The following is a 20243-nucleotide window of genomic DNA, read 5'->3' on the forward strand; positions in this document are numbered from 1 at the left end:
TGGAGGAGAGGAGAGAGGGAGGAGACAGCTGAAACAGACTTATGAAGGAGGTGTGAGAAAGGAGAGGAGAGAGGAGACAGCTGGAACAGAGACTTATGGAGGAGGTGAGAGAAGGAGGAGACAGAACTGGAACAGAGACTAATGGATGAGGTGAGAGAGGGAGGAGACAGCTGAAACAGACTTATGGAGGAGGTGAGAGAGAGAGGAGAGAGGGAAAAGACAGAGCTGGAACAGAATGAGGGAGGAGACAGAGGAGAGAGGGACGAGACAGCTGAAACAGACTTATGGAGGAGGTAAAGAAGAGGAAAGACAGGGGGAGGCAGAAAGAGAGCTGAGACAGGAAGAGGGCGGAGAGAAACCAAAAGGTATGGATGTAACTACGGTTCTTTGAATCTTGGATGAGCACCAGAGTCAGTACGTCCCTGTACATACACAAAGGGAATCATTCAGTTTGAACGCTTCCTTCTCAGGGATGAAATAGTAGAGACTCATGGAGGAGGTAAGAAAGACGGAGAGTAGAAAGGGAGCGGTGGGGCTAAAATAGAAAAAAACAATATGGACAAATCAGGGGGCAGAGGATGGATATGGGTGAAGAGGAGGTTCTGGCACCAAACATTTTTCCGTGTTTCCTGAAACCCTGTTGATCTGCTCTTTTGTGATGTTTGATTGTTCTGCCTGTGCTTCTGTTTTTCATGTTCCTGTGTTTCCTGTGACCTATGACCTGTAGCAGGGGAAGCTGCAGCAGCAGATGGACCTCCAGAAGAGTCACATCTTCAGACTGACTCAGGGCCTTCAGGATGCTCTGGACCAGACTGACATGTTAAAGACTGAGAGAACTGACCTGGAGTACCAGCTGGAGAACATACAGGTGAGTCTGCTCCTCAGGCTCTGCCCTCTGGCTCAACTCTTGTCTCTTATTTGTTCTTATTATTTGCATTTAAAAAATCTTAAATGTGTAAATCTCAAGATGTAGAAATGTCTTGAGTCTCTGAAGTAAATATTCCTTAGACACATTTCATGTGTTTTTAATGTCTCCTCCAGGGATCAGCAGAATAATTGCTCTCTTTTAATCACTCCTCCTGCTACAGTTTTAATGGTTTTATTTAAGTTGAGGTTTAAACTGTTTCAGGAAAGGAGGTCTAAACCAGGTCTAAACCCAGTTTCTCTCCCTCTGTGTAGGCGGTGTATTCTCATGAGAAGGTGAAGATGGAGGGCACCATCTCACAGCAGACCAAACTCATCGACTTCCTCCAGGCCAAGATGGACCAGCCGGCCAAGAAAAAGAAGGTCTGTGTCTCCTCTCTCTCCTCTTTTTTACTCTCCACCTTGCATCTCCTCTTTCTCCTCACTCATCTTTACTTCTCTCTCCTTTCTCTCCTCTCATGCTCTTCTCTCTTTCTCATAAGGTATCTTTAGGCATGGGCACTACCACAAACAGTGCCCCGACCTCTCTCCTTCAGCTCTCCACTCTCTTCTCTCCTCCTCCTTTGTCCTATTTGTCTCCTCTTTTCCTCTCTCCTCGTCACTCCTCTCATGTCCCTTCATTTCCTCTCATGTTTCCTCTCTCTTATAGGGTATCTTTGGTCGGAAGCGTGAGGACGTTGGCACCACTACAAACGGTGCCCTGACCCCCCTCCCTCAGCCCTCGGTGCCGCTGCAGTACGGGGACATGAAGCTAGCATTAGAGAGAGAGAGGACGCGCTGTGCCGAGCTGGAGGAGGCTCTGCAGAAGATGAGGATCGAACTGCGCTCGCTCAGAGAAGAAGGTCTCCACACTACACTATTGATACTTTGCAGTGACATAACGCTGAGGTTGTTCTACATGTATGCCTTTGGTGGAATGTTCAGCAGTTACCATGGCAACACAATGCACAAACTAGTTAACACAGCCAAAATTTTTTTACGATCGTCAAGAAAAGATACAAAATGAATTTTAATAGCACATTGCCTGTGATCAATACGAGCATTCGAGAAGTGTAGGAGTTTGATTTTCTAACTACAAACTAACTTCTAACTGAAAAACTGTTGGCTAATGCTGGCTAGCTTGTGACTGTAATTTTATTTGAGAAGGACTTGTTTAACAGCACAAATCAGTTCACTTGTAGGTCAGCTAAGTCAGTTTTTTAAGGTCTGATTGTGCTAAAACAAAGCTCAGATTAAGTATAACAAGCCTCAGACAGAGCAGTTCCTACAGTTAACATCACACCCCCAGAGAATGTTGACGACATCAGCTGCAAAGTGTCAATACATTCTGACTATGAAGTAGTACTGCTTTAGACTAATGGTGTACTGACACTATCTAAATACTACACTGCATATATATATATATATAAAACACCTCTTTTATTGAAAGCTTCTTATTTAAAGTGTATCTTTACTGTCCCAGCGATTCACTTTAAGTCCCAGGAGCACATGGCGCCCTCCACTCCAGCTCAGGCCAGACACCAGATCCTCATGAGTGCCATCGTCAAGAGCCCAGAGCACCAGCCTAACCCTGCAAGCCTACTACACCCATCCACACGCTCCAAAGAGAGCTCCACCCCAGAAGGTAGGTACTTCAACCTACACGTACACACACACAGACAGACATACAGACACACAGAGTCCATACATCTGCAGCGAATGGATATCTACACACAGCACAAAGATGCTGCAGATCTGAGATCTGATCTGAGAGCTCTGAAGTCACTTTGTCCTTCTCTGGGCATCCCTGTGTGGTGGTAACATGGTTTTGTACTGTGGTGTCACTGTGTGTTTTGGTTCCTGTCTGGTGATCTCATGCGTGTTATGATTTATGTAAGGTGGCAGGGTGTTCGGTGTACTTATGGTAGTGTTCTGTGTGTGGTGGTTGGCATCTGATGGTTTTGGTGTATGTATGTTCCTGTGTGTGGTGGTTGTCGTATGATGGTGTTGTCTAACGTGGGCGTGGCTCTGTTCTCTCTCTGCCTATCACAGAAAAGAGAAGGGTCACCTTTGAAAGTAAGTCCCTCCCACACCTCCTCTGCATCACTCTGCATGAGTACTGCATGGACCTCCTCTCCCTCTGTTTCTGCGTGTGGACTGTGCTTTCATGAGCTGAGCCATGTTTGTGTTAGAGTGCGAGTAGCAAGTAATTGTGAAGGAAGCAATTGCAGACCAGGTAGAGAGTCGAAAGAAGTTTTATCTCATGAGATGAATGAAGATTATAGACAGCAGGCATATGTGTTACATTTCAAGGGAGTTTGTCCAGGACTTATAGCCTGAGAAAGGTACTATCTATAGAAGGCTAGTCTATGAGCCTTAAACTAATTTTACATACTGTCCATACAAAGTCATATATACCATTAGCTGTTTACTGGAAGGTAGAATACGTCACTAAAAAGATGCTTGCAGTCACTGAATAGATGTATTACAAGACCTCTTGTCAACCTGAAGATGAAGAGCTGTGTCTTGTAACTGAAGTAGCCGGTTACAGTGTAGCCCTCTTAAAATAAGTCATTTTCAAATTCTTAGAGAGAAGCAAGTTCACATTAGTGTTTGTAACACACGGTATTCAACACAAGGTTTAAGAATAAAGCAATAAAACCGAAAAAATCATGCTTTCATAGCACAAACTCTGCTCTCAGTCTCATGTGTGCTCTAATGTGCAGCTCTATAACAGAAAATATGGTCGGATGTATATGTGTAACCCTTTGCTATGGTCAAATGTAGTTGTCTCATTTTGTCTCCTCCCCTAAAAACTTGTGTATTTTACATCTCTACAGGTTTGAATGTTCACTGAGGTTCTTTTGAGCAGCAGAACGTTTGGCATGTTTAGTAGGGATGGGCCGATATGTTTTGGGTTTGGTTTTTTTTGGTTTTTTTGAGCTAATAACAATATCCTATATTTGGCTTGCTGCCGTGGATGATAACTGATATTTGCCGATGCCAATATTTCACATTTAAAATCCATAGTAAGAACAAATTTATCTTAAATTTAAATAAGAATCACAAATAAACTTTTCACTTTTTAAAAATAACAAAATGTATTGTCTGGGATATAAACATACAGCCATATGACACTCTTCTATTTCCATTTATCACTATCAATATCTGCCAATATGATATCGAAGACTCATATTAATATCATATAAATTTTTGTTTGCTCAAAGCTGAAGTTTGGACTTGAAAAATTTAGTCAGGATGTTACCACAAATGTGGTAAAAAAAAAAAAAAAATACCCCCTCATTATCATAATTATATGAAAAGTACTTTTTACTTTTCAGTCCAGTTCAAAAATGTAGTGGAGCAGAAGAGTACGGATGCACGCTCTTAAATGTAGTGAAGTAAAAGTATCCACTGTAAAATGTACTTAAGTACAGATACAGATTCAGTAAAAAGTATAGTACTTCATTACTTTTACTTTATTATCTTCCACCACCGGTCAGTACTGATGCTTGAACTGATATATCGCCCATCCCTGCTGTTTAGTAACTATATCTGTCCACACTAGCCAATTCATTGACTGCTTCCAGCTAGGTACTCCTGACCAGGATCAGGCTCAGACCCTGGCAATCTTTGTGTGTTGATTCCGGCATTCCTTTTGTGTTCTAGAGTCGGGGCGTCGTGTGAAAGAGCGGATGCACCATAACATTCCTCATCGCTTCACTGTGGCTCTAAACATGAGAGCCGCCAAATGTTCTGTGTGTCTGGACACGGTGCACTTCGGAAGGCAAGCAGCTACATGTTTAGGTATGTCAGCGGTGTGAGGGACAGAGGAGAGGGTCAGAAGATGCAGATGAGAGGGTCAGGGGATGCAGAGCAGCAGAGGAGTGACTGTTGCCTCTTGTTGTTGCAGAGTGCCGTGTCCTGTGCCATCCTAAGTGCTCTCCATGCCTCCCTGCCACCTGTGGACTGCCGGCTGAGTTTGCGTCTCATTTCTCAGAGGCGCTGTGTCGGGAGAAGAGCAGCTCTCCAGCTCTGCAGCTCAAAGAAGCCAGTGGACACGTGCGGCTGGAAGGCTGGATGAAGCAGCCCAGGTCAGTCTGAACACTGTTTTAGGTTAAAGGTTAAAGCTACAGTACCTTTTGGAGGGGTCACCTGCATGGAAATAGAAAGTTAAAACTATTTTTTGGAACATGCTCCATGGAAACGAGCAAGAGGGTGGCCTCCTCCAGGCGAAGTAACAGTCAGGATTGTGGAGATGCAAGCCCAACTAGGACACATTTTTTCAGTACAATAAAAACATCCAAAATGGAAAAACATGCTTTTTTATGTCCGTTTAATACTTCCTAACACATGTATATTTTCTCAGGAATGGTAAAAGGGGGCAGCAGGGCTGGGAGCAGAAGTACGTGGTTCTAGACGGAACCAAAGTGTCTGTGTTTGACACTGAGCCTCGAGAAGGTACGAAGAACCCTGAATTAACTCTACTACTACTACTACTCTACTATAACTATAGAGAATATTCATCATACACATGTTTAATAGAGGTCATCGGAACCAAAGTGCCTGTGTTTGACATTGAGCCTCAAGAAGATGCCAACAAATCAAGCCTGCTCTCTTTTGCTAAGCAGGGCTGGGCTTGGTTAATACTTGAATGGCAAAAACATTGTTGCATCCACAGGCAAAGCACGTCACCCACATTGCCTTGTATGAATGTGATGTGTGTTGGTGGTTGGAGGGGTCAGTGGTGCTGATTGGCAGCCTCACTTCCGTCAGTCTGCCCCAGGGCAGCTGTGGCTACAATAGAGCTACAAGAGTTTAAGCATGCAGTGAGAATCATTCACAAGGCTGATTATTTGGAACACACTACACTCTATTCTTACAGTCAAAATGATTAAGATTACTCTATTTGGTAGATTTCTATACAGCTCCTCCAGTAAAAAAAAAATCCAGTAAAAAATCCCTGCTGTCCAATATTCAATAGTGATTGACGGGGAGGACTGCTGTAACAGCCAATAAACCACAGGCTGTGAGCACTACGAGAAGGACTATGTGTTTTATTACACAGTTCTTATTGCTGTTATGTCATTTATTAAGGTTTTATTAATATTACTAATATAACAAGTATGAACGCAGTACAAATACATAATGGCAAACGTATTATAATTATGTTAGTCAAAGCAAACGCCTAACAAACTGTGCAGTGGGAATGGGAGTAAAAAATTTTAACTTGTTTTGACTCCCTTTTGAGCCTTTTTTCAGTGCAGAAAGGTTTTGTTTTTTTATATATTATAATAAGTTGAGTTCCATGACTGTAATGTGTGAAAACAGAAATGAACAAGCATAAATCATGCATAGAGAGATCATCAGAACTCAGGACTAAACCTGCCCCCCTCCTCCTGTTGTCTGCAGACGGTCTTCTGCCTGAGGAAGAGTTTGAGTTGTGTCTTGCTGACGGAGAGGTCACGGTGCATGGAGCTGTGGGAGCCTCCGAACTCATCAACACAGCCAAGTCAGGTCTGCTCCTGTCTACCCACGTCGACCCCTGTCTACTTCTTTGCCTCTTCTCCTCTGGCTCTGCTCCTGTCTGCTCCTGTGGCTCTGCTCGTCTAGCTCAGATCCTGTCTGTTCCTCTGGTTCTGCTCCTCTGAGTCTGCTCCTCTGAGTCAGCTCCGCTTTTAATTTGGCTCTGCTCCTCTGGCCCTGCTCCCCTGGCTCTGCTCCTCTGCCTTTGCTCCTGTGCTCCTCTGGCTCTGCTCCTCTGCTTCTCTGACTCTGCTCCTGTGCTCCTCTGCTCCTCCTCATGTGTGTTCCTCCTCAGATATCCCATACGTTCTGAAGTTGGAGTCCCACCCTTTCACCACGTGCTGGCCAGGTCAATCCCTATACTTCATGGCTCCCAGTTTCCCGGATAAACAGCGCTGGGTGGCCGTTCTAGAGTCTGTTGTGAGCGCAAGCCGAGGGACCAAGGACAAAGGGGAGAGCGAAGCTGTAAGTGTCTCCTCCTCTCTCCTCCTCCTCCTCCTCCTTCTAAACTACACTTTCTCTCACTAAGGAGGTTGTGGATTAGGCTCCTGATCTCTGAGTGGAGTGTGCATGTCCGCTTGATGTTACTGTTGCAGAGGGAGTTGTGTGGCTGTGTCAGATGCCCTGCCATCCTCTTGTATCCCTGTAATGTTAGACTGAAATGAGGGCAGGTCAAATGTCTGAGAATCTGCAGCCCCAGCGTGATGTGACTGCAAAGTATCAATAAGAGCTTTTATTTTCTGCATATATTAAGTAGATCCTTCGTTCACCTCTCCCTCTCTGTCTCTTTGTGCATGTTCCGTGTCCCTATCTCGTTCTGTTCTTTTTATCGCTTGTTTTCTCGGTTTTGTTGATTTTGTTTTGTCTGTTCTGTTGGTTCTCTTCTCTTGGTTCTGCTCTGTCTCTGTTCTGTTGATTTGGTTTTGTTGGTTCTGTTTTGTTTCTGTTCTGTTGGTTCGGTTCTGCTGGTTCTGTTCTGTCTCTGTTCTGTCTTTTTTCTGTTGGTTCTGTTCTATCTTTGTTCTGTTGGTTCTTTTCTGTCTCTGTTCTCCTTTGGTTCTCGTTTTGCTCTTCCTCATTCTCCTTTTCCTCGTTTTTTCGTTCTGTTCCATTGTGACTGTAGACAGGTGGTTCTGGGTCTAAGAAGCAGAAGACTCTTTCTCCTCTGGTGCAGGTACAGTGGGCTGTCGCCGGAGCATGCAGCAGCTCCTCCCTTCCTCTCCTTCCTCTCTCACTCACTCTCTCTTCCTGTTCCTGTCTGTCTCCTCCCTCTCACTTCCTTCACTCGCTCTCCTCCTCTCTCTTCTATAGCATCACTGTGTGCTGTTTGCTGCATGCCTGAGCTTTTTTCTCTCTCTCCCTCCCATCAGTCTCTTCCCTCTCTCTCTCTCTCCCTCTACTGCCTGTCATTCGTTCTCCTCCTCTCTTCTATATAGCACTGCTGTGCGCTGTTTGCTGCATGTCTGAGCTCTTCCAACCCTCTCCCATCAGTTTCTTCCCTTTCCTCCCTCTCCTCCCGCTCAATCTCCTCCCTCTCCTCTCTCTCACTTCCTTTCCTCCTCTCTCCTCCTGTCTCCCCCTCTCTCCTCTCTCTCTCCCCTGCTCTCCCCCTCTCTCCTCTATAGCACCGCTGTTTGCTGCTTTCTGCATGTCTGAGCTCTTTCCTATCTTTCCCTCCCATCAGTCTCTTTCCTCTATCCTCCCTCTCCCTCTCTTCCCTCCCCTGTATAGCACCGCTGTGTGCTGTTTGCTGCATGTCTGAGCTCTTTGAGTTCTTGTTTTGGCTTCAGACTTTGTGCTGCTCCGCTTTGTTTGAAGAGCACATATCAGATGTTCTAAAGTTTGGCTGGTATTAACATTTATTGTCTCCATGCAGATGTTGCTTTTTCTTGAAAGTTCAATAGTGTTGCATTAAATTAAACCATCAAGCTAAGTTAAAGGTCAGATCTGTGAACAGGTGAGTTGTCTCACAGAGTAACAATACCTTTTTTCAAGGCTTTTATTAGAAAAAAACACCTGTAATTGAAGTTATACGAGATACATAACTTTAGTGAAACACTGCAGACAAAACTTTAATGTCTCCATGGAGACAAGCAGATAAAGCGTGACTGGGATCTTTCATTTGTCTTTGTTGATGTCTGCGCCAGGCCACTGCCAAGCCTTGGTTCGTCCTGGCTTAGTACTGGTTTATACTTGGCTCTGTCCCGGTTTAGTCTTGATCCAGTCCAGGTTTAATCCTGATTTTTTTCCTGGTTTATTCAAGGCTTAGTCCTGGCTTAGTCCTGGCTTAGTCCTGGCTTAGTCCTGGCTTAGTCCTGGCTTAGTCCTGGCTTAGTCCTGGCTTAGTCCTGGCTTAGTCCTGGCTTAGTCCTGGTTTAGTCCTGGTTTAGTCCTGGCTTAGTCCTGGCTTAGTCCTGGCTTAGTCCTGGCTTAGTCCTGGCTTAGTCCTGCTTTTGTCCTGGTTGTCCTGCTGTGACTGTGTGCACATGGCTCTCATGGGGTGTGTCTAAGGTGGTTGGTTAAATTGGAGTAATGCCCCCTGCTGGCTCTGTTTGGTCCCTGCATTGTCTGCTTTACTTTTTATCTGTTTGAGGTTAAACTTTAAACTGTTCTGTTTTTTGTTTTTTTTGCGTTTGCACAGAAACTTCTGGGAAACTCTTTACTGAAGCTGGAGGGGGATGACCGTCTGGACATCAACTGCACGCTTCCCCTCACAGACCAGGCAAGTGACAGTGCAGGGTTACACCTTCTAGACTCCGCCTCAGTGTACTGCTCCTCACTGTTTAATCCTCACTTACACCTCCTGTTTTTACGATCAGAGGAACTTCTGTACAGTATAAAATGGTGTTGTTTCCACAGTAACAGTATTATCTCTTATGTATCTCTTATGCAGACCACGGCATCAATATCATGTTGGATGCCTCTAGACGCCTTTGCATTTGAGTTTGAGTTGTACAGTGTTAAATGGTGTTGTTGTACTAACACGGTGTTGTATATGTTACAGATTGTGCTGGTGGGATCAGAGGAGGGACTATACGCTCTAAACGTTATAAAGAACTCTCTGACTCACATCCCAGGACTCAGCTCCGTGTTTCAGATACAGATCCTCAAAGATCTCGACAAACTGCTCATGATCACAGGTATGATGTTACAGTATACTGTTAACATTAGAGATTATTATATTAAAATCAAACTGAGGACAAGAGCATATAGCATAGAGCGAAACTGCTCATCATCACAGGTAATACTTTAATATACAGATTACACCCATTATTACATTAAATACAGATATTCAAATACTCAACTGTTTTGACACTAGAACATCAGGACTAGCTTAATTTAAAACACAAACATAATTCTGAAAAACTTGTTCACTGTAAATGTCTCACATTCACAGGTGGACGTGTCAGTGTCTGTGCTGGAAGCGCACTAGACAACATGGAGCCGCGCGCTCTGCAGTTTTAAAGCACTCCGCATTTCTATTCATGGGTTTCAAGCTATGGCAACCGTGTCCATGGTCATAGCAATTAAGCAAATTAAAACATTATGTTTTGAATGGAGAAGGTCCTCTATGGGTCCTCACAAAGACCTTCAAATCAGGAAGGAATTGTTTGTTTGAAATGAATATGAGTCTGTGTTTGTGATATAACTGTATAAATATATATATATATATTCTACAGGAGAGGAGCGTGCCCTGTGTCTGGTTGACATAAAGAAAATCAAACAGTCTCTGTCTCAGTCTCACCTCCCAGCTCCTCCTGATCTTTGCCCCCTGGTGTTTGACACGGTGAAGGGCTGCCACCTCTTCTCCTCCGGGAAGGTCAGGAATACTCGTACTAATACTACTGCTGCTGATATGATACTACTATCAGTACTCTTACCATTATTACACTGAGAGTGCCACCCCCTCTGCTCTGGGAAGGTCAGGACTACTGCTAATACTAATACTAGCACTACTACTGATACTACTGATATTGCTACTCACTACTGCTGAAACTGTCCTCTCCTCCTCGCCGGAAAGGCTGGACCCGTACTGTCAATACTACTAATACTATCACTACTATCATTACTGTTACTACTACTGACACTACAGATATTAGTGTCACTATTGCTAAGGCTACCACTTCTTCTCCGGGAAGGTCAGGATTCCTACTACTGCTTTAACTCTCAGTTCTCCTGGTTCAGTTACTTCTCCTTTGCTCATGTTCACCTATAACTGTTATCTCTGTAATCGCTTTACACTATGTTCCAAATTATTATGCAAATTATATTTTTCTCTGATTTTGCCAAATCAACCTTTAGAGTACAATTTGAATGTACTCTAAAGGTTGATGACAATTATCCCTATGATAATAGTATTTTTTCAAAAATAAAAACTTAAAATACACTGTTCCAAATTATTATGCACAACAGAGTTTCAAACTATGTTATTTTTCAATAAGAAGCATTAGCATATTACTGAAATCAAAAGCTATTTCAATCAAAACATCTTAACAGCTCGAGTAACATTTAACATAGGACCCCTTATTTGAAATATCTAAGGTTTTTATACTTTGTTCAAGCTATTCAACTATTTCATGCTTTTCAGAGAGATCCTTTTTCTTTCCCATATTGTTTGAAAATGGTGGTCGGCTTAATAATGTGGAATGTCCTTAAGTAGTTTTTCCTTTAATTGGACTTACCTGATAAACTAATTGGCTCAGTGAAATCATTCTCAGACACCTGTGCCAAAGAGCCCTGAAACACAATACCATCCATGAGTTTCACTGGAAAACAATAATAAAGTACCTTTATGACACTTAAACACAATTTGCATAATACTTTGGAACGCAGTGTAGTTTAAACATGTGTTCTGTTCCTCAGATCGACAGCAGCATGTGCATCTGTGCTGCCACTGCCAACAAAATCACCATCCTCCGACACAACGAGAGCCTCAACAAATTCTGCATTAGGAAGGTCAGAATAACCATATATACAACATCTATAAAACAAGGCCTGTCACAATAACACATTTTGAAGCAGAGATATATTGTATAAACAATAATATTGAAATTATTTTATGCTACTGATACAATTAAAATAAAACAAGATCATCCCAATAAAAACATTTTTAAATAGACAGCATCATTAAAAGGCAAGAGATGCAACAAATAGTCGACTGAAACGCTAATTAGCCATAGAAGTGACTTTTTCGACCCTCTACAGCTTAAATCTTTTTGTATTACAACCCTAATAACAAAAATCTTCCCAATTTTTTAAAGAAAAAGAAAAATGCCAACAATAAATACTGAGTTCCCAAAATCTATTGTTCCAGCTTTCATATATTGAATGATAAATGTATAAAGTGATGAATGTGACAGGCCTGTATAACACTAACAACTACTATACAAGCACATCTATAACACACACACACACACACATACACACACACACCCCCACACCCACACACACTGAAACTATAACCACACACATCACCATCCTCCGACACAGTGAAAACCTCAACCTGTTCTGCATCAGGAAGTTGAGAACAAAAAACATATGTATCACATCTATAGACTGAGAATGGCCTACAGTGATGTTTTAAGAAATGTGTTGTATAAATGTACGTGCCATTTGAATAATTCAGGAAACATGGTGATTTCAATAATACTGGATACAGAGCTGTTCTCTATACTTCTCAACTGTGGACGCACAGGTATATTTGTCTCCAAACAGTTTAGGACCTCTTATTGTTTGGCATGTTTTTTATATAGTTTTTCTGTCTGGGTTTTTACTTTGGACCAAAGATATCTACCTAACAACAGTCATTTATATATCACACATATATCACATTGTGACAACACCCCAGAGGGTCAGAGTGTTTACTGTCTCTGTTTAGTTGTTAACTGGATTTCTACAAAATATTTAGCAGAGTTGTAGACTTTTATATTTTTATTAGAATGTAGCACTTCTCAGCATAGTTTAGAACAAGTATGTATGTGTCATATTATCTGTGTTAGTATGAGCCAAGAACATGTGTGTATCATTTAGTAATAGTAAAAACGTGTGATGTGGCATAACAGTTAAAATAGTTACGAAGATGTGTGTGTGATATTTTTCTGTTAATATTGGAGTTAAAACCTGTGTGTTATATCTGTATCAGTATGAATTAAACTGTGTGCATATCCTGTGTCTCAGGAAATGGAGACGTCGGAGCCCTGTAGCTGTATTCACTTCACCGGTTACAGCATCATCATCGGAACAAACAAGTTCTACGAGATTGAGATGAACCAGTACGTCCTGGAAGGTAACCTGCTCTTCATCACATTAAAACTACCTATTGATTCTTCACAGTCACAGTGGTGTTCTATATGCATGCCTATGTTGGGATGTTCAGCAGTTACCATGGGGAAACAATGCACACATTAGCAAACACTGACAAAAGAAAAAAATACAAAATGGATTTAAACAGCACAATTTCAGGAGTCTGGACAACAAAGAGGTGAGAGTGACTAACTGAAAACCTGTTGGCTAAAGCTAGCTAGCTTATGACTGTGATGTTATTTGAGAGGGACTTGTTTAACAGAACAAATCTGTTCACCTGTTGTAGTTCAGCTAAGTCAGTTCTTTGTTGTCAGATTGTGTTACAACAAAGCTTAGATTAAAGTCTAATCTGAGTGTAAGCTTCAGACCGAGCAGTGCTTCAGTTAGCTTCACACCCCCTGGGATTGTTCATGACATCAGTTGCAAAGTATCAATAATTACAGTACATTTAGCATATATTTAAATCAATTTGCTTTGTGTTTTTCAGAGTTCCTTGATAAGAACGATGTGACTCTGGCCTCGGCTGTGTTCGCTGCCTCCTCTCACAGTTTTCCCATCTCCATCATCCAGGTCACCACGGCGCCACAGAAAGACGAGTACCTGCTCTGTTTCCACGGTAACACATCAAACACACACATCCTAACAAACACACCACACTCCCCAAATGAACAGTTGCCTGCTCTGTTTCCGCGGTAACACATCAAGCACACACATCCTAACGACCACACGCACACAAACCACATCCCTCCATAAAACCACAGTGCCTCAGATGGATGAGTACCTGCTCTCTTTCCACGGCAACAGATCACAAACACACAATCTAACAACCATATCAACCAAACACACAAAATGTAAATTCAAACTCCCCATGTTCGGCTGCCAGAGAATCCACAGCTTTCACAGAGAATTCACAACATAAACTTTTTAGAATGTTTAAATCTTCAATCTCTAGCAGCTATCGCTCTGATTTGTCAGAACTGATCACACAGTGCACATTTCTGTCGTCACGCTGAGGGAGGAGCTAGGCAAGTATTGGGGAAATAATGCAGAAGAAAAAAAACTTTTTTGGCATTTTGTGTCAATGAGCTAAGGCCACTGAAAACGACAACACCATCTTTGATTCATCTTCAAATCTTATTATACATCCTAGCCACAGCCCCACAGAAGGGTGAGTACCTGTTCGGTTTCCACAGTTAGCCATCAAATACACCACCATAACCAGCACCACCTACCCCCACACACATCCCATCACACCACAGCACCACAGAAGGACAAGTACCTGCTCGGTTTCCACGGTAGCACACACACACACACAGACCAAACCCTTGAACACTTCCACCATCAGAATGATGTTTGTGTCGCTGCAGAGTTCGGAGTGTTCGTGGACGCGTACGGCCGCAGGAGCAGAACTGATGACATCAAATGGAGCCGCCTCCCCCTGTCCTTCGGTCAGTACCACAGAGAATACTCTTTAATATGTTTAATATCATAGTATCATACGTATGCCTTCCCCGCCCTTCAGTCAATCACAAACAATCCTGTAAATTATATTTAAAATCACTTTGATATCAATGTAATGTCACGCCTTATATACTATTAGGCCTGCTCCTGTCCTTCAGTCTCACACAGCACTGTAAAAACATGGTTAATACCTCTCACTCTTGTGTCTTATCCTGTTTTGCACAGCCTACAGAGAGCCCTACCTGTTTGTGACCTACTTCAACTCTCTGGATGTGATCGAGGTCCAGGGTCACTCTGCTCTGGGGTAAGACTCTACACCACCTTCAGACAAAACACTTTAGAATAAAGGCTTATCTTATTTTCATAGAACATAGAAGAACATTTCTGAAGAGAAATCTAAAGACTTCTGAGTTTTAAAAAGTTGTTTTGTGACTGTTGTTAAAGCTGTTGTCTTCAGAGAGAACAGAGCAGTTCTGTAGAGTTCTCTATGTAAAGTTCTTGTGCCTCTATGTCTGCAGACCTCACTCGTACGCTCACCTGGACATCCCAAACCCTCGGTACCTGGGTCCGGCCATCTCCTCTGGAGCCGTGTATCTGGCCTCCTCCTACCAGAACAAACTGAGGGTCATCTGCTGCAAGGGCAACCTGCTGCAGGGAGGAGAGGGGGCGCTAGAGAGGCAGGGCTCAGGCAGGAGGTAGGTCTAACAGCTATACACCCGTAAACCTTTAGATACAGTCACAGAGGAGAGAGAGAGGGAGGAAGAGGAGAGAGGGAGAGACGAGTAGGAGGGGCAACCTGCTGCACGGAGAACAGGGGGAGCTAAAGAGGCAGGAAGTAAGAATACACCTGTACACCTTTATATGTACTCACAGCGGAAAAGAGGAGGGGGACATTTATACCCACCTGAATATACAGTTGAAACCAGAAGTTTACATACAATACATAAAAAGACAAATATTTTTTGTTTTGTTCTTTCACTGTCTGACCTGAAATCAGTCTAAACTTTTCCTGTTTTAGATCAATTAGGATTACCAAAATTATTTCTATTTGCTTAATGCCAGAATAATGAGAGAAGGATTTTTTTAGGCATCTTTTTCATTACTTTCTTCAAAGTCAGAAGGTTACATACAGTAGTCTATGCATTTAAACAGTTTGGGAAAATCAAGATGATGATGTCATGTCTTTGGAAGCTTCTGATGAAGCATATTGCCAAAATGGTTACAAAGTGGCTTAAGGATAACAAAGTCAGTGTTTTGGAGTGACCATCACAAACCCCTGATCTCAATCCTATTGAAAATTTGTCGGCAGATCTGAAAAGTGCACGAGCAAGGCGCCCTACAAAATGGCTCAGTTACACCAGTTCTGTCAGGAGGAATGGCGTGGAATTCCTGCCAACTATTGTGAGAAGTTTGTGGAAGGATGTCCAAAATGTTTGACCCACGTCATACAGTTTAAAGGCAATGGTACTAAATACTAATGAATGGTACGTAAACATCTGACTGAAAAAAGTAAAAGACAAAAAATTTGTCTTAAAAAATCCTTCTCTCATTATTCTGGCATTTAGGAAATGCAAATAATTTTGGCAATCCTAATTGATCTAAAACAGTAAGAGTTTTGTCTAATTTCATGTCAGAGTGAGAAAAAAAGCATATTTTCATATAGTGTATGTGAACTTCTGGTTTCAACTGCATATACCACAGAGGAGAGGTGAATGAGGTGGGAGGAGTAGAGGGGAGTGAGAAGAGTGAGAGGAGAGTAAGGAAGGAGGAGGAGCAACTTCCTGCAGGGAGGAGACTGGGCATTAGAGAAGCAGGGGTCCGGGAAGAGGTAAGAATGCACCTATACACCCAGAGGAGGAGAGGAGAGAGGTCACCAATTATGTGATGTCCTCTTCAGCAAATCACAGCAGCTCACCACATTTACACTCACATCTAATGCTGCATTCATACCATAGCATCAGGAGCATCAGGTTTACATATAGAGAATACGAGGGATGCTCGTCTAGCCTCGTCCAGCGTTTCCCGATTTGAACAATTTGAGCTTTTGGCGGAATTTGCTGTACGTCACTGAAATTCAAGGATCTCAAATGCAAAGGCTCCAATCAGGCTTTTGGTGTTATTTTGCCACCAATGTTTGAACTCATAAGACAAGCAGCCACAGAGTAAAGACAGAGGACTGAGGAGGTTTGAACTCAGAAAGCACCAATCCATTTCTGATACTGAAAATGATTCTTGATTAAGCCTGTAAAAGCATTTATCAAAACACAATTGAGGTATTATAACAAAACATGTCATGTAACTATGACAACAGAAAAGCTTTACATCAATTGAAGTACAAACATAAGACTTTCTGGGCATCTCTTCAGTTTCAGGCAGAATTGAGACCCGGTCCTGCTCAAGTCTCTGAATCAGACCCTCCTCTTTCCTCCTTTCTCCTCTCTTCTCCTTCCTCCTCTTTCTCTCCTCACCTCATACATGACTATTTCACCTATACTGTCTGAACTCGAAACTAGGGGTCTGCTCTGAGATCAGGAGTCACTGAGGTTGTGTCAAAGGTCACTGAGGTGGGGTCACTCTGGGACCAGGCTCTCGTGGTGGCGCAAATTAAAATCTTAAAAAATGTGGTAAGATGCTATTTTTGTATTATTTTACAGGAGGAAGAGCTCATTTTTTATTTGTGGGAAATTCTGAAGAGTTTTGAAAGTTTGAAATGAAATGTATTTTATATCTAAAAGAAACTTTAAATAAAGAAAATATTTTTGCAGCACTCTGCCCCCACCAAGGTACTGAGTGTGTTACACGTGTGCCATGGAGTGTATGAAACGGCACACGCTGAAGTACAGCAGAACTCAGCTGCACATTTGATCCGAGCCTCATAAACTCAAACGTGCTGCAGCACAAAGTTCAAGGGGAACTAAACACAAACTTAACGTTTTTATCACTGAACTGTATGAAGTTTTAATGGCATTATCTTCTGTTTCTTGGACTTTTTTGGCACCTTTTGTGCAAACTCAGTAAATTCCCAGCTTTCTGGTCCCTAAATCTAAGTTTTTGCTGCCCCCAGTGGACTCTGTGACTCCAAGTACCGTATTTTCCGGACTATATGTCGCTCCGGAGAATAAGTCGCACTAGCGAAAAAATGCACAATAATGAAGAGCAAAACTTATCTAAGTATCACTGGGCTATAAGTCACATTTTTGGAGAAATTTATTTTACAAAATCCGAGACCAAAAACAGACATTTTATCTTTAAAGGCAAGTTATAATAATAACAATAAAATAGACAACAGGCTGACTAGCAGTACAGCACGCTAAAGTAACACATAGACATCAAACTGTCTGGTATGTTTATTTAAGATATTAACAGTTAGTCAGATATGCTACGCTGTACACGCATCCATGTACAAACACCTGAGGTCTATTTTTTGGGGGAATGTCTTGCAATCTACTCGTACTACCTTTGAGATCGACGTATAGGGCACCCCTGAGCTACATTTATTCAGTGTGTTTATGTTGCACTTTTTCACCGAATCAAGTTCCTAGTTTGTGAACTGTGTTCACAGACTATGGCAATAAAAGTCTTCTGATTCTGATTCTGATTCTGACATGAAGCATAGACAGCGAACTGAATACATGTCTGCTATGTTACCGTAAGATATTAACAGTTAATCAAATAGCTTGTTTTTTATGCTTTAGTTAAAAAGTTTACTCTCGATCTCACTCCAAATCATTAAATCCATTGAATTCTTCATCTATGGTGTTGATTCTGAACAACTCGTGCCTGCTCTGGATGTAGATTAAGAACAAGGAAAGACATAACACATCCAGTCATCACCAAATTACCTTGATGACCAGCACCAGAGGACCAGGCCGCACACCAGAGTGGAATAACTTTCTCTTCACTAAATTGTTCATTTTGTAAATATTGTGAGCATATTGATCTGTAAATGTCTTTTTTGTATCATTTGTATTTTTGTATCACTGGTTTATATGTTTCACATTTCATAATCAGTGGAAGCTTCATAATGTTCTCATCCTCACCACTCACTGCCTAGTTAACTTGTGTCACAGTCAGTTCATTGGTTAAGTCTCCTGTCATCCGAAAAGAAGGCTGGTCCTTTAACAGCAAATACTGACCATCACTGACCAGACCTGAGGAATTCAGCTTGAACCTTTGATCAGAGAGGACAGAGACACAGAGCGTCTCCTCTTATCACCTTAGACAAAGAACAAAAGAGACAAGAGAAGAGCCTGAAAAGTTAAAACTTCCAATTATCTTTTCCACAATTTAGTGCCCGTCTTTTGTTTCTTTTTTACCCAAATGACTACAGCTGATCTGATCAAAAGCAAAGCTTTCACATTTTTCCAAATTTAAATATTAGCTTTTTTTGTAGTCAACACCCTTTTCTTTCAATTTGCCTTAATCTGTGACCTGTGCTGCTGTTCGGTTCTCATGGACCCCACCTTCTTATCCTCTTTAGAGGATACAGCGTTCCTCATGGACCCTATCTTATCCTCTTTAGAGGATACAGCATCCTTTCAGTTTGATGCTGCCTAAGCCAAGAGCTATTGTTCAGATCATGCTGCCACTGTCCATCTCAGCCCTTATGATTCTTCAGAACTGACGCCCTGAGGACATTAGAAATCCAAACATCAGACCTCCAAACCACCAGACCTCTAAACCATCAGACCTCTAAACCATCAGACCTCTAAACCATCAGACCTCCAAACCATCAGATTTCCAAACCATCAGACCCCTGGTTCACACAGTGACCCACATCTTCACTTTTCCTGGTCATGTGCACACATCACAGATCGGCTTAAAGCTATTTTCTGATCTATGTCATGTTGTACCCTGATAACAAACATACCTGGAGTTGTGTTTTGTTTCATTGAAAGATCTCAACCTAAATATACAGGGTCTGTGTGTGTCAAACAGAAAACACTCTGTTCCACCTTGTGATGTAATGTGGTAGTACAGGAAGTCTTCCACTGTGGTTTTAAACTCCACACAGCTTCACTAGAATTAATTCCAGCTCAACTATCTCTATTAAACTAAAGGTAAAAAGTTGCGGTTCACCTCAAAATCACAAGTTGGAACAGAGCATTTTGAGCTTTGGAGATGTAGACAGACTAATAATAAAGTGTTACTCAAACATGTGTGAATGAAACAAAACACACCTCTAGGTATGTTTTGAGAAAGTATCAGCATTATAACATGGCTTAAAGCTCACAAGAGTTAAGAGCAATCAACTTGGACCTTAGATAACTCTTATTAGTTTTTCTGATCTTTAATCTTTAGTTTCCAGTCTAAAGTAAACCACACTCACATAATTACATATTTTTCATTTTCAGACAGGTGGAAATTAGGAATATGTTTGTAAAATATATTAAGCCTAAACACATCCGCACGTTACAGGTAGTGACAGAAACATGCTCTGCACTCAATGAGGACTTGCATTTCACTAAACGGTGAGGAAATGGTTGTTTAACTTTGATTATAATAAGAAGCACAAGAGGAGAGAAAGAGGAGAAAAGGTGAGGAGCTGCCACTGCATCAGCGAGAGGGAGGGGATGGAGGGGGTTTGTGGGCAGCAAGAAAGACTGGTCTTTTAGTCAGACTGCAGATTTAAGTCAAAACTTATGAAACGTGACGACAGATGAGGAGCCATAACGAGACCCTGACTCAGAGCTTTCACCTAAACCAGAGTGAGTCTAACCTGCATGACTCATCCTTAGCACCATACGCTCACACTACCACACGATTAGCTTGGTCAATCTCATTATTGAGATTTACCGACATTTAGACCGTGATCTATTGATCTTTGTATTTTTCGTACAGCCCTATGTTGAAGGTAACACCCTTTCAATTAAACAGTGGTGGGAGCGCTTAGCAGCACTGTCAATCAAGCCTGTTGCTAAAGCTAGCTGGAGCAACCTTGGTGGAAGAAACCGTTTGATTGGTTTGGTATTAATGTTCATATCTTGATTTCGGAACAAAATTGTGAAATGAAAACATGTAGACCAGGTTAAAACCAACATTTTCAGTTC

General features: G+C 42.0%; 1 protein-coding gene across 1 annotated transcript in view; it reads left to right on the forward strand.

The window, feature by feature from the left end:
• cita (citron rho-interacting serine/threonine kinase a) overlaps window positions 1–20243 on the forward strand; it is a 67369-nt gene that overhangs the window by 45042 nt on the left and 2084 nt on the right. The window contains exons 30-47 of the mRNA XM_055221667.1: window positions 728–868; window positions 1180–1287; window positions 1574–1766; window positions 2387–2548; window positions 4573–4710; window positions 4817–4997; window positions 5273–5364; window positions 6316–6420; window positions 6725–6894; window positions 9071–9151; window positions 9434–9569; window positions 10110–10249; window positions 11293–11385; window positions 12607–12715; window positions 13220–13348; window positions 14100–14180; window positions 14419–14497; window positions 14712–14888. Of these exons, the coding sequence (XP_055077642.1) occupies window positions 728–868; window positions 1180–1287; window positions 1574–1766; window positions 2387–2548; window positions 4573–4710; window positions 4817–4997; window positions 5273–5364; window positions 6316–6420; window positions 6725–6894; window positions 9071–9151; window positions 9434–9569; window positions 10110–10249; window positions 11293–11385; window positions 12607–12715; window positions 13220–13348; window positions 14100–14180; window positions 14419–14497; window positions 14712–14888 (2315 nt within the window). The remainder of the gene's footprint in view (window positions 1–727; window positions 869–1179; window positions 1288–1573; window positions 1767–2386; window positions 2549–4572; window positions 4711–4816; window positions 4998–5272; window positions 5365–6315; window positions 6421–6724; window positions 6895–9070; window positions 9152–9433; window positions 9570–10109; window positions 10250–11292; window positions 11386–12606; window positions 12716–13219; window positions 13349–14099; window positions 14181–14418; window positions 14498–14711; window positions 14889–20243) is intronic.

Source organism: Periophthalmus magnuspinnatus, chromosome 5, assembly GCF_009829125.3.
Source record: "Periophthalmus magnuspinnatus isolate fPerMag1 chromosome 5, fPerMag1.2.pri, whole genome shotgun sequence".
NCBI classification, from domain to species: domain Eukaryota; kingdom Metazoa; phylum Chordata; class Actinopteri; order Gobiiformes; family Gobiidae; genus Periophthalmus; species Periophthalmus magnuspinnatus.